General features: G+C 41.9%; 1 protein-coding gene across 1 annotated transcript; it reads right to left on the bottom strand.

Annotated features, from left to right (window-relative positions):
- Positions 1-1,004: 1,004 nt before the first annotated feature.
- On the bottom strand, positions 1,005-12,281 carry LOC109873385 (alpha-1A adrenergic receptor-like). The gene is made up of 2 exons (XM_020465045.2): positions 11,026-12,281; positions 1,005-2,071 (listed from the first exon to the last, which is right to left on the bottom strand). Exons 1-2 carry the CDS (start codon positions 11,981-11,983, stop codon positions 1,527-1,529), a joined length of 1,503 nt encoding a protein of 500 aa, XP_020320634.1. The 5' UTR covers positions 11,984-12,281; the 3' UTR covers positions 1,005-1,526.
- Between the last annotated feature and the right edge of the window lie 2,552 nt (positions 12,282-14,833).

Here is a 14,833-nt window from a genome sequence, read left to right as displayed (position 1 = left end):
ACGCAGCCATCATACCGCTCAGGAAGGAGACGCACTGTTCTGTCTCCTAGAGATGAACGTACTTTGGTGCGAAAGTGCAAATCAATCCCAGAACAACAGCAAAGGACCTTGTGAAGATGCTGGAGGAAACGGGTACAAAAGTATCTATATCCACAGTAAAAATGAGTCCTATATCGACATTACCTGAAAGGTTACTCAGCAAGGAAGAAGCCACTGCTCCAAAACCGCCATGGAAAAAGTCAGACTACGGTTTGCAACTGCACATGGGGACAAAGATCATAGTTTTTGGAGAAATATTCTCTGGTCTGATGAAACAAAAATAGAACTGTTTGGCCATAATGACCATCGTTATGTTTGGAGGAAAAAGGGGAGGCTTGCAAGCCAAAGAACACCATCCCAACCATGAAGCACGGGGGTGGCAGCATCATGTTGTGGGGGTGCTTTGCTGCAGGAGGGACTGGTGCACTCACAAAATAGATGGCATCACGGGGAAATAAAATTATGTGGATATATTGAAGCAACATCTCAAGACATCAGTCAGGAAGTTAAAGCTTGGTCGCAAATGGGTCTTCCAAATGGACAATGACCCCAAGCATCCTTCCAATATTGTGGCAAAATGGCTTAAGTCAATGTATTGGAGTGGCCATCACAAAGCCCTGACCTCAATCCTATAGAAAATTTGTGTGCAGAACCGAAAAAGCATATGCGAGCAAGGAGGCCTACAGACCTGACTCAGTTACACCAGCTCAGTCGGGATGAATGGGCCAAAATTCACCCAACTTACTGTGGGAAGCTTGCGGAAGGCTACCCGAAATGTTTTACCCAAGATAAACAACTTAAAGGCAATGCTACCAAATACTAATTGAGTGTATGTAAACTTCTGACCCACTGGGAATGTCATGAAAGAAATAAAAGCTGAAATAAATCATTCTCTCTACTATTATTCTGACATTTCACATTCTTAAAATAAAGTGATTATCCTAACTGACTTAAAACAGGGCATTTTTACTAAGATTAAATGTCAGGAAATGTGAAAAACTGAGCTGAAATGTATTTGGCTACGGTGTGTGTAAACCTCCGACTTCAACTGTATGTATATCTGTTACAAATGCAGAGCAGTGCAACCCAAGTCAAAACGTGGGTACAGTTGGTCCCTTTTTCATGGAGTCTTTCAAGGGCCTAGTTAGTATGTGCCAGAGCTGCACGCATTGTTCTGCAAATGCTTGGTGCAGTAGCAGAGAACCTTAGTGTTCTGTCTAAAATTGTCCAAAAGACCTATTGACGATGACATTTGGAGGACATGTAACTAGAAGCAACCAGATTCTTAGTAATAAATAGTCAGGGAAACATTGTGATGTGGACATCTTCAATCCATACTTCTACAGTAGTTAGGCTGCTGTCCATATTGCATTTAGACATTTACAATGATCCAATGTATAGTGTCTCTAAAAGAAGTCTCATGCCAGCATTAGTACAGACTATTAAACGATATTGTCCAGGCTTATGACTGGTGCCCCACACAGTCATTACATAATTGTGTCAGGTGTTGCCCTGATTGTTCCATGCTCCACCTCTCCATTCCTACTCTGTCCATTGGCATGAACTGACTCCCTGGCCAAGGGAGAGACCAGGTGGACTCTGTTATTTCTGCTGGTGCTCTGGTAGACAGCCCCAGGGAGGGCTCTCATCTGGCCAGTGAAGGGGCTCCCAGGCAGAGACGTGCAGGGGGATGGGGAGTTGAGGTCAAACCCAGGCTCTAGGCGAGAGCCAGTCCCTTTGCTGACACAGTGAGGGCTGGGGTTGACGGAGGACAGGGTCTGCTGACTTCCATTCAGGTAGGAGGTATTGGTGGAGCCCAGGCGAGAGGAACGTTGGTTGTAGTAGGCATTCCAACCCTTCTGCTTCTTCTTCTTCTGATGGCAGCGGCACTTAAGGATGCGTATGAAGGCCTGCTTGAACTCTCGGCTGTAGCAGGGGTAGATGATGGGGTTCAGGCAGCTGTTGAAATAGCCCAGCCAGAAGATCACCTTGAAGAACGTCTCCGAGGGACGCAGGTTGGCGTTGAACGACCCTGAGCGAGTACATGGTGAAAATAGGTTATCAATTGAGAGATATTATCGGAAAAACAAATGTTATTACACATAACTTTACATTTGAGAAATGATTACGCTGTGCTATGTACTGTTGTGGTAGATGTATCCTGAGACAATAATGTAAATGAGGAACCATCTCTTCAATCCATTCATTTTGATGATCAATAGATGGCAGTATTTTTTATTTTTTTAACCTTTATTTAACTAGGCAAGTCAGTTAAGAACAAATTCTTATTTTCAATGACGGCCTAGGAACAGTGGGTTAACTGCCTGTTCAGTGGCAGAATGACAGATTTGTACCTTGTCAGGTTGGGGGTTTGAACTTGCAACCTTCCGGTTACTAGTCCAACGCTCTAACCACTAGGCTACCCTGCCACCCCAAATAGAACCTCACAGAAAGCCAACGTACCAGCAGCTATCCACCGGCATTCTCCTCTCACTCCGCACCACTGATCGAGAGAGACGGAGAAAGGTGAAATATAAGCTTGCTTTCACCTTCCCAGACCTTTCAGATCAATGATCAGCGACGAAGGAGATGAGAGAACGTTTTAGGGAGTGCAGGGTGGGGGGTCTTTATTCAACTCTTTAGTACAGACAGATTGTCTGTCTGCTGGTATTTTTCAAGCGTCATATTTTTTTACGATAGAACTTAAGACAAAATTATTTCAAATATATAATCATACATTCATTCAAGCTTGAAAGCTACATTCTATTGTGTGTGATACGACACACCTACCTCAAGCACCTGATATACACAACCCCCCCGATAACAGAGAGATGGAGAAAGATAAGGTGACTCACTGACGGCACTCATCATTACTGCACTATGGTCTCCTTAACCACTGAGGTCAACTCTACCGACCTCACATCAACCTTCACTGATTCTAAATAAGCTACTGAACCTTGAATGTTAAAGAATAAAAGCTGTAAACACTGTAAATGTGGAAAAAGTTCAAGATAAGGCAGGATTTACAAGCAATCTCACATTCAATAAAGAAATCATTACAGTAAGCAATGCCACTACTGCGCTGGCATGAGATAGTATCAGTTTCAGAGAAGCACTTTCTGGAGTTTAATCTTTATCTTTACTGTCTCCAGCTCATAAACAAAGGTCACAGAGATCCGTCATCATTCCAAAGCCTTCCTAATTTTACAGGCGAACTAATCCCAGAGGCTTTCACTGCTGGGAGTCCACTGTTTTACTGCCCTTGTACTCCTCCCCTGTTGAACATCACATCCCCTTTTTTGGCCTTTTTGGACTCAGCATTGTGGGTACTCATCCACTTTGGTATGTCCTGCCACAGAAACCCTGGCTGTCACGTTATTGGATGAAAACCTGAAGAGAAAGATGTGGCATTCCATCCTGGTTCTCTCTTTAGACTCTGGGATGGAGAGATGTTTAACAAGAGTTATTACTGTGTTTTCTCATAATAGAACCATGGCTCTTAGAACCATCTAATTCAAGGACACATTTGTAATTTCTCAGCCTGGCCTGAGGAGAGGTTACACTGTAGTCCTTTCCTGCAGTTAAATGACCTAGTGTCCCCATGGGTGTAATGTTATCAATAAAAACAATTATAAACATTTTTTTTTTTACGTCAGAAATCTGGTGTTTCTATGTCAAACGGTTTTGTTATATGCCAGTCTACTGTGATGTATATAAAGTGTAATATTAGGATGCAAACTCAAAATTGAATACATTTCAACTCTATTTCTGACATGGTACAGGTGTCTTATTTTTTTAAGCCCTTAACTATGAATATTTTTTTATTTAACCTTTATTTAACCTTAATTTAACTAGGCAAGTCAGTTAAGAACAAATTCTTATTATCAACGACGGCCTATCCCGGCCAAATCCTAACCCGGAGAACGCTGGGCCAATTGTGCGCCTCCCTATGGGACTCCCAATCATGGCCAGTTGCGATACAGCCTGGAATTGAACCAGGGCCTGTAGTGAAGCCTCTAGCACTGAGCCCAAATGAGTGTGAGGTGAAAACCTTTGTTTCAAAGTATATTTGTTTCAAACCAAGAAACACACTGTGTGACCCTGATTTAGCCCACTGCAGTAATTAATGATGTGCTTCTGCCTGGGTTCGTTTTCCAGTAAAACGTGTGTACAGTTCTCCAGCACAGTTCCATACACTGTAACCTCCTCAGCCCCGAACCTCCCTAGTCACATGAAGCCAACAACCCACTATACCGGGATTGGTGTCAATTCCATTTAAATTCTGCAAGTACACTGAAATTCCAATTCCAATTCTCTTCAATGCTTTTCAATGAGGGAAATTTGGAATTCGACTTTTGAATTGACTAGAATTGAAATAGAATGAACCCAAACCCTGCACTATGTTCTGATAGTGCTCACTTAAGAAGATTTAGGATGCTCCTCCGTGCCGTGCAACTGTGGAATCCAGGACAACAAATCACAGCTCTCTGTCCAATTTCTCTGTCCACAGTCTATCTAACCCAGTGATTGAATCACTAATTCACCACTTAATCTACTGGCAACGTCTTTCACACATCCAGAAACCAGATGCTTCCGGCTTTCTTATCTACTAATTGACCGAGTCCTTCTCGACGGCTGCTTAACGCTGGCTGACTATTGAGCCAAACAAAGGAAGGTAGTCGATGTTGCTCTACAGACGGAGTAAATAACAAAGCAAGGACTGGTGAAATACATCAGACTCTAAAGAGAGACGGCAGTTAAATGTACAGTGCCTGTATGAGGTCTTTAGGGGCGGCAGGTAGCCTAGTGGTTGGAGCGTTGGACTAGTAACCGAAAGGTTGCAAGATCGAATCCCCCGAGCTGACATGGTCAAAATCTGTCGTTCTGCCCCTGAACAGGCAGTTAACCCACTGTTAACCCTAGGCCGTCATTGAAAATAAGAATTTGTTCTTAACTGACTTGCCTAGTTAAATAAAGGTTAAAAAAAAAAGCAGTGCCCTGTGAGGCTGCAGGCTTTCAACACATCTCCTGGCATGTTAGAGGAACGAGGAGGAGAACTCAGGATAAAATGCAGTAAACACCTCCATCTATAATTGTTCCTGGACTCATTTCACAATCAGTCGCCATAGAAATAATCCCAAACGGAATCTCTCAGTCCATGCCCTCTCCTGCCAATGTGGAGGCCATTAGAGGAACTGTATTGATGGTATGAGAAAATAACTGCCATTTAAAAAAAAATGAAGACAGAAGCATAAACTACAGATTAAATCAGGAGCAGATATTATGTACAGGGAGGGGTTTATCTTTTGTTCTGGTTTTGGTTTCTTTTCTAAGACACACTTGACTATGATAGAGTAGGCTATGAATGACTCTGAGATCTACCTGGGAACTAAATACCATCGGACCTCTCCTCACACACCTACGAATGGACGAAAGCATGGAGTCAAAGATCATGTCCAAAGCCATTTTTAAAGAGGGCCTAAGAGGTATGCTAGTCAGTGGGGCCCTACCGTACGAAGGCCCTGGCGTTCCAACTGCATTACTCTAGAACAGGTATTCACAAACTAGGGTACGTGCAATGCCGTCGGGGGTACCCCAAATAAAAATATCCGGTTTATGGGGGGTCAATTAAGGAAGACATCCTCTTCTGCAAATCACCGGAAACCAGGACAACAGGAGAGGATATTTTTAAAGTACTGGACAGCTTTGTGACATCAAATGGACTTCGGTGGTCAAGATGTGTTGGTATCTGTACTGAAGGCGCAAAGCCATGACAGGGAGACATAGTGGAGTGGTAACGCACGTGCAAGCAGTTGCTCCCGACGCAACATGGGTACACTGTAGCATCCACCGAGAGGTTCTTGCTGCCAAGGGAATGCCTGACAGCTTGAAAGATGTTTTGGACACTACAGTGAAAATGGTTAACTTTGTTAAAGCAAGGCCCCTGAACTCTCGTGTATTTTCTGCATTATGCAATGATAGTTTCTCACACGACTGGCCTATCTGGGTGATGTTTTTTCTCACCTGAATGATCTGAATCTAGGATTACAGGAACTCTCTGCAACTATATTCAATGTGCGGGACAAAATTGAGGCAACGATTAAGAAGTTGGAGCTCTTTGTCTGCATTAACAAGGACAACACACAGGTCTTTCCATCATAGCCTCATAGCCTTAACTATGATTTTTTGTGTGCAAATGAACTCAAGCTTACGGAAAATGTCAAATGTGATATAGCGAAGCACCTGAGTGAGTTGAGTGTGTAATTACGCAGGTACGTTCCCGAAACAGGCAAAACAAACAACTGGATTCGTTATCTTCCATGCCCTGCCTCTAGTCCACTTACCGATATCTGAACAAGAGAGCCTCATCGAAATCGCAACAAGCGTTTCTGTGAAAATGTAATTTAAATCAGAAGCCACTGCCAGATTTCTGGATAGGGCTGCGTTCAGAGTATCCTGCCTTGGCAAATCACGCTGTTAGGACACTGATGCCCTTTGCAAACACGTACAAATGTGAGAGTGGATTCTCGGCCCTCACTAGCATGAAAACTAAATACAGGCACAGACTGTGTGTGGAAAAGGATTTAAGAATGAGACTCTCTCCAATACAACCCAACATGGCAGAGTTATGTTCATCCTTTCAAGCACACCCTTCTCATTCACCTGTGGTGAGTTATTCACAATTTTTTGATGAACCGATAAGCTTTTATATGTAAGATGGCTAAATAAAGATCAAAATTATTATATTATTATTATATTATTATTTGTGCCCTGGTCATATAAGAGCTCTTTGTCACTTCCCACGAGCCGGGTTGTAACAAAAACTCACACTCATTCTTATGTTTAATAAATGTATCGTATAGTGTGTGTGTGGCAGGCTTACAATGATGGCAAAAAAACAAAATTTGAGAGTACAGCTGGAGGCTGAACGTTTGAAGGGGTACGGGACTATACAAAGTTCGGGAACCACTGATCTAGAAGCATAAGGGACCCATCACCATCATATCACGTTCAAATTACAGCTCATTGGAGAATTTGGGTTGGTTAGTTAACTAGTCTGAAACCTTCTGGAATAATCTATTAAATATGGTGGGAATGCAATATTATTGTCCGTACACGCTTAGAAAAAAATATGCTATATAGAACCTAAAATGGTTCTTTGGTTGTCCCCGTAGGATAACCCTTAAAAAAACGGGGTTTTTTTTGGTTCCCAAAATAGTTCAACCTGGAACCAAAAAAGGGTTCTACCTGGAACCCAAAATAGTTCTACCTGGAACCAAAAAGGGTTCTACCTGGAACCAAAAAGGGTTCTACCTGGAACCCAAAATAGTTCTACCTGGAACCAAAAAAGGGTTCTACCTGGAACCCAAAATAGTTCTACCTGGAACCAAAAAGGGTTCTCCTAGTGGTCCAGCCAAAGAACCCTTTTTGAACCCTTTTTGCTAAGAGGTTATATATTCAACTTGTAACCTTGACAAAACAGTAAATATTGGTTACATAACATGGAAAGCGACAATCGAAGAGCAATATCTTTAGTATGTAATGTTTTGGTTCATCTGGTGAGTTTTGTGATGAAAAAAAGCAAAAGAAACTCTCAACTTCTATCCTGATTACCATCATTTGTGTTTGTTTGAACAGATGTTGTTTCCTGTTTTCCCCACAAAATTATCCTTCTATTGTTCACCACCTCCGCATGAGGACAAGGTGTAAGATACAGGCATACTAGATCACAGAGCACCATTGTTTGTGGTAATTACATTATGTTGGGTGATACAAACAAAACATGCCTTTGTTGGGTCAGTGCAGACAGCTTGAGAATTGCATAGTTTATACTGGCAGTGAAAAGTGGCGCTATCGTCAAACACAATCTGCAAAAGCTTTCAAAGAGATTATTTAAAATCCTGCCAGTTGCAATAGTCTGTCGAATGTGGACACCAAGAATATTTGACCCAGCTATTTTGATCCAATTTGTCTGAGAGAACGGCTACACAGTAGGTTAACGACTAAAAACATATGAGTGAGTGCTTTGTAAGGACCCAATCATTTCCAATGAAAACACCATATATACCAATTATTACAGTTTATATCTTGGGTTTTATTGCAGAATTGAGATAATACCTATTCTCAATCGCCATACCTCAAGTAAATAAGAATTGAATATAATGTTCTGTAGATGATATATTCACTGATATACTGGTAGTCTGAAAGCATTGTGAGGGTAGAGAAAGCAAAGACGAAGCTATTCAGGGCTTATTGTTGCTCCCAGAATACATAACACATATATCAAACATCCTATTCCAAAACCCCGATAGGAGGGGGAAATTACAACCAGCGTCAGGAAAGCTGTAATCCTTCAAACCAAATGACATTTTTATTATCTTAAAATGTCCCTGAGCCTCTCGGGGGAGGGTCCAACAGGGTTCCTATAGCGTATGGTACACACAAAGACACGAACAAACGGCAGACTAATTAGGTTACTACCCAAAGCATTGTCTTAATTTTGCAACATCAATTTGTGTGAATCTTCACTGGCTGTCACCACCTCTACACATTACTTCCACTTCCATGGTGTGGCCAAGCTAGGTGACTGCTGTGCCTCAATGCATACATGTCTCCATCTATGTCACCCACACAGCCTTATGGTCCATATTGCACCCCAAATGAGGCCTCGGGAAACTAAAGGGAGCCTCGATTGGACATTAACACTGGGTAATGTCAGCAGTTCCAAATAACCTGCTTATCGCCACAACACTGACCATTTCTGTCATCTCAAGCACGGTGAGGACTGATCGATATCAAGCTTGAAAAAGGAGAATTCAGGATTTATTTATGTGATGAACAAACTGGTTTAGTAAAAACACAAAATAATGAGTATAATCAACAATTGATCATATTTGATGCTTTTTGTAGCTATAGTCTCCTGCCTAGTGATATAGAGCTATTGATATTTTTGTATCTATTTATATAGTCTCCTGCCTAGTGATATAGAGCTATTGATATTTTTGTATCTATTTATATAGTCTCCTGCCTAGTGATATAGGGCTATTAATATTTTTGCTTTAGTGCTTTATATGTAATCCCATTAGGTTTTGCTGAAGCAGCAGCTATTCATCCGGCGGTCATCACAAAAACATAAAACATGACGAGTAGCAGAAACTCTCATACACTGATAGACAAGAACAGTCACACACATGTAAAATACAATATATACAAACAGTACAACTAAAGGATAATGTATGTGTAGATTGTGTGTGTTAGAATGTGACAGTGTGTCTGGTTGTGTGTGTGTGTGTGTGTGTGTCATTTCTTTACAAAATGTAAATGAAAAATTGCCCGTTTCTGGTGCCACTGACTAGAAAATATGGCAAGTTAATTCATGGAAAAGCCTTTTCCCACATAATAAAAGGAAGTTAACACCCTACATGTTTTGGCATGGGTACACACTGCTTCTTGTTAAATCCTTATTATGAAAACTCTATACTGTTGGCATACTGTATGTGAAAAAAATTATTATGTGTGTGTGTGTGTGTGTCAAAGAGAGGGAGAGAGGGAGGGAGAAAGTGTTTCTGTCTGTGTGTATATCTGCTTGAGTGCTTAAGTGTTTATACAGTGCATTCGGGAAAGTACTCAGACCCCTTGACTTTTTCCACATTTTGTTAGGTTACAGCCTTTTTCTAAAATGGATTCAAATTCATTTTTTTCCGCGACAATGTACACACAATACTCCATAACGACAGAGTGAACACAGGTTTTTGTGAATTTTTGGGCTAATTTACAATAAAATAAAATAAATACCTTATTTAGGTATTCAGACCCTTTGCTATGAGACTCGAAATTGAGCTCAGTTGCATTCTGTTTCCATTGATCATCCCTGAGATGTATCTACAACTTGATTGGAGTCCACCTGTCGTAAATTGAATTGATTGGACATGATTTGGAAAGACACAAACCTGACTATATAAGGTCCCACAGTTGACAGGGTATGTCAGAGCGAAACAAAACTATGAGGTCGAAGGAATTGAGCTCAGAGACAGGATTGGGTTGAGGCACAGATCTGGAAAAGGGTACCAAACCATTTCTGCTGCATTGAAGGTCCCAAAGAACACAGTGGCCTCCATCATTTTTAAATGGAAGAAGTTTGGAACCACCAAGACTCTTCCTAGAGCTGGCTGCCCGGCCAAACTGAGCAATCTGGGGAGAAGGGCCTTGGTCAGAGAGGTGACCAAGAACCCGATGGTCACTCTAACAAAGCTCCAGAGTTCCTCTGTGGACAACGACCCTAAGCACACAGCCATGATAACACAGGAGTGGTTTCAGGACAAGTCTCTGAATGTCCAGACTTGAACCTGATCGAACATCTCTGGAGAGACCTGAAAATAGCTGTACAGCGACGCTCTCCATCCAACCTGACAGAGCTGGAGAGGATCTGCAGAGAAGAATGGGAGAAACTCCCCAAATACAGGTGTGCCAAGCTTGTAGTGTCGTACACAAGAAAACTTGAGGCTGTAATCACTGCCAAAGGTGCTTCAACAAAATACTGAGGAAAGGGTCTGAATACTTACGTAAATGTCATATTTCAGGTTAAAACATTTTTTGGCCAACATTTCTAAAAACCTGTTTTTGCTTTTGGTTATTATATAGGTTTGTAGATTGATGAGGGGAAAAAACATTTAATCCATTTTAGAACAAGGCTGTAATGTAATAAAATGTGGAAAAAGTCACGGGGTCTGAATACTTTCCAAATGCCGCTGTATACTTGCATTGGAGGACACTAGCAGAGAATAGGCTGTTCGGTTAGATGCTGTCCTGTCATGTCACACACACACGCACGCAAACATACGCACACATTCAAGGTTTATTTGAAAAACAACATGTATGCGTGCAGTGTCATATCTATCTAACAGTTATGTGGTTCAATTTAACCCGATAGAACTAGTGAGAAATTGTGACACAAGTGTGCAACAAACAAAAAAACTCCAAACCTACCGATGGGCAGCACGAGGAAGAATGGCAGCCAGCAGAGAATAAACATGCCTACCACCACACCCAGAGTTTTAGCAGCTTTCTTCTCTCGGGAGAACTTGAGCAGTTTCACCGTTAGTGTGCTCCGCGCCTGGCCTTTGCCCGTGACGCAGTATTCTTGCAGCTGTGCGTTTTTGCAGTGGATCCTGAGCGTGAGCTCATTCGAGTCCATGCGTTCTTTCATGACCCCCGCCTCCAAGTTCTTAGTTGTCCGTTTGGCAACTACATAAACCTGGCAGTACATGCACAGGATGACAGCCAGAGGTATATAAAATGAACCCAGGGAGGAGAAGAGTGCGTAAAAGGGCTCTTCGGTGATGGGGCAAACGGTGTCATCATTTGAGGGTGGTTGTTTCCACCCTAGTAGAGGTCCGATGGAGATGACAGTGGCGAGAACCCACACACCGAGCATGGCCAAAATGGCTCTTTTCTCCGTTACTATACAGGGGTACTGCAGTGGGTAGCGCACGCCTATATAACGGTCTATGGATATTACGCACAGGCTCATGATGGAGGCCGTGCAACATAACACGTCCACTGCTGCCCAGATGTCACAGAAGATCCTCCCGAATACCCAGTAGTCGAGAATCTCCAGTGTTGCGGACACGGGCAGAACTGTGGTACCCAGTAACAGGTCTGCAATTGCTAGGTTGATAATGAAATAGTTCGTTGGGATACGCAGGTGTCTGTTGCACACAACGGAAAGTATTACGAGTATGTTGCCCACGATTGCGAACAAAATGAAAGCGCCCAGAACCATACCAACTGACACGGCTCGGGTAAGGTCCAGAGGATTCGTGTCTGTGTAATTCGCTGTGGTCAAATTGGAATTATTTGCAGACAACGGTCCTGGTGTCTCTGCGTACAGCTCAGAGGACCCGTTACTCCAGAAGTTGGCATCATTAGCAGTATCAAAACTCATGTTGATGACCCAGTTCCTCCATACCAGATAAGTGTAAATCCATGGATCAACACAGACACATTGTTAATTTAGTTAAATCACCAGTATTCTTCATTTCAAGTGGCTTTGGAAATTAAAACAATTACTAAGAATGAGCGCAAAACTGATCGAAAAAGCGCAATGACCTTCTATGGTGTGGTTCCATAATCCCCTGATGTTTCCCGGAAAACTTAAATTTCATAACACAAGATTATATCACTTTAACCAGCTGCTGCAGTCGTCGTGACTGTCGCCTCTCACTCCGTTCCCTCCTCTCTACTCTGCAGCGTTGCCACCGTGGTGATACAAGCTGTCTAAACGCAGCAACACCACCAACTGACCCCTCCCGCATCCCATGTTCACAATATGCAACCTTTCCTCCCCTTTATTCACTGACCTAAACATATTGGCACTGGAAGTCATTCGACATGCCCTCACAAAATTGTTTCCAGGACTGACCAATACGGGAATCCTCGAACGTGAGAAGCACATGGCTATATCAACCAGTAATTAAAATCACAGGCATATGCAATAGCATGTGCCATCAACACGCCAATTATTATATGATAGATATATCTATGGTGCTTTCAAGACAAGTGGGAGGTCGGAGATTTCCAAGTTCCCAGTTGTTTTGAATGCTGCATTAAAACTCTACGCAGTATGTGTCAAGGCCAGCGCAACAACAACAATAAATTGTTGCATTGCTATAGTGAGGACTACAAATCAAATCACTAACCTGAAGGCCTACTGGTGATTACACATATGATATACAGTGAGTGTACAAAACATTAGGAAGACCTTCCTAATATTGAGTTGCACCCTATTTTACCCTACCTTACTTTACAAGGTGTCGAAAGTGTTCCACAGGGATGTTGGCCCATATTGTCTCCAATGCTTCCCACAGTTGTGTGAAGTTGGCTGGATGTCCTTTGGGTGGTGGACCATTCTTAACACACATACAAACTGTTGAGCGTTAAAAACCCAGCAGTTCTTGACACAAACCATTGTGCCTGTCACCTACTATCATACCCTGTGCAAAGGCACTTAAATCTGTTGTTTTGCCCATTCACCCTTTGAATGGCACACACACACAATCATGTCTCAATTGTCTCAAGGCTTAAAAATCCTTCTTTAATCTGTCTCCTCCCCTTCTGATCGAAGGGGATTTAACAAGTGACATCAATAAGGGATGATAGCTTTCACCTGAATTCACCTGGTCAGTTTATGTCATGGAAAGAGCAGCAGTTCCTAATGTTTTCTACACTCAGTGTAGTCATTGTCTCATAATTAGGCTACAATCTACACAAACTTAATGCACAATTGATTGTGATGACATAATTTAGACTACACTTTTGATATCTTTTATGGACCATCACGCACAGCCTACACCTGAAAGTTAGACCTTAATAATCATTCAAACTACTTTCTGTTTAGTGTTGGGGAATCTACTCTGAAAATATATGTTTACTAAACTACCAACTAGTTCACACTGGAATAATTAAAGCTACACTAAAGCTAACCTTAATGAGAAAAATATTGTTTACTTAACTCAAGTTACTTCGAAAAATTATTTCACTAAATCCAAAACTGCTGTGTGATACATTATATCTACATCTGAAATGTCATAGACTACAAATTGCAAGAACAGATCCGTCTGGAGTCAGATGTTAACAGCAAGAACAGATCACTCTGGAGTCAGATGTTAACAGCAGGAACAGATCAGTCTGGAGTCAGATGTTTATAAAATGTGCAATCTAGCTTATTAAACACAAACACAGTTTCCGGTGAGAATTGGGTAGATCTGATGCTACATAGAACACAGTAGCAGTTCACTTACTGTATTATTATAATCGTAATATTTATTTCTTAGTTTTGTTGTTTTATATGCTTTGTTTGTGGCCATGCTGTTTCATATTATAGAAAAAAATTACAACCAGAAAGACACATCATAAGTAAACCAAGCATCACACAAAATAGGAGTGACATGTAAAATGCAGGCCCCTTTGTGGAAATGAGGCAAATTGCAACATCACTTAGTCTGAATTCAAACAAATCTCCCCCCTCCCCCCTCCTCAACCAATATAATAAAGAATGAGCGCAAAACTGATCGAAAAAGCGCAATGACCTTCTATGGTGTGGTTCCATAATCCCCTGATGTTTCCCGGAAAACTTAAATTTCATAACACAAGATTATATCACTTTAACCAGCTGCTGCAGTCGTCGTGACTGTCGCCTCTCACTCCGTTCCCTCCTCTCTACTCTGCAGCGTTGCCACCGTGGTGATACAAGCTGTCTAAACGCAGCAACACCACCAACTGACCCCTCCCGCATCCCATGTTCACAATATGCAACCTTTCCTCCCCTTTATTCACTGACCTAAACATATTGGCACTGGAAGTCATTCGACATGCCCTCACAAAATTGTTTCCAGGACTGACCAATACGGGAATCCTCGAACGTGAGAAGCACATGGCTATATCAACCAGTAATTAAAATCACAGGCATATGCAATAGCATGTGCCATCAACACGCCAATTATTATATGATAGATATATCTATGGTGCTTTCAAGACAAGTGGGAGGTCGGAGATTTCCAAGTTCCCAGTTGTTTTGAATGCTGCATTAAAACTCTACGCAGTATGTGTCAAGGCCAGCGCAACAACAACAATAAATTGTTGCATTGCTATAGTGAGGACTACAAATCAAATCACTAACCTGAAGGCCTACTGGTGATTACACATATGATATACAGTGAGTGTACAAAACATTAGGAAGACCTTCCTAATATTGAGTTGCACCCTATTTTACCCTACCTTACTTTACAAGGTGTCG

The sequence above is a fragment of the Oncorhynchus kisutch genome, linkage group LG28, assembly GCF_002021735.2.
Source record: "Oncorhynchus kisutch isolate 150728-3 linkage group LG28, Okis_V2, whole genome shotgun sequence".
In the NCBI taxonomy this organism is placed as follows: Eukaryota; Metazoa; Chordata; class Actinopteri; order Salmoniformes; family Salmonidae; genus Oncorhynchus; species Oncorhynchus kisutch.
Note: the sequence above shows the minus strand (reverse complement) of the source record. Positions and strands in the feature narration are given on the sequence as shown.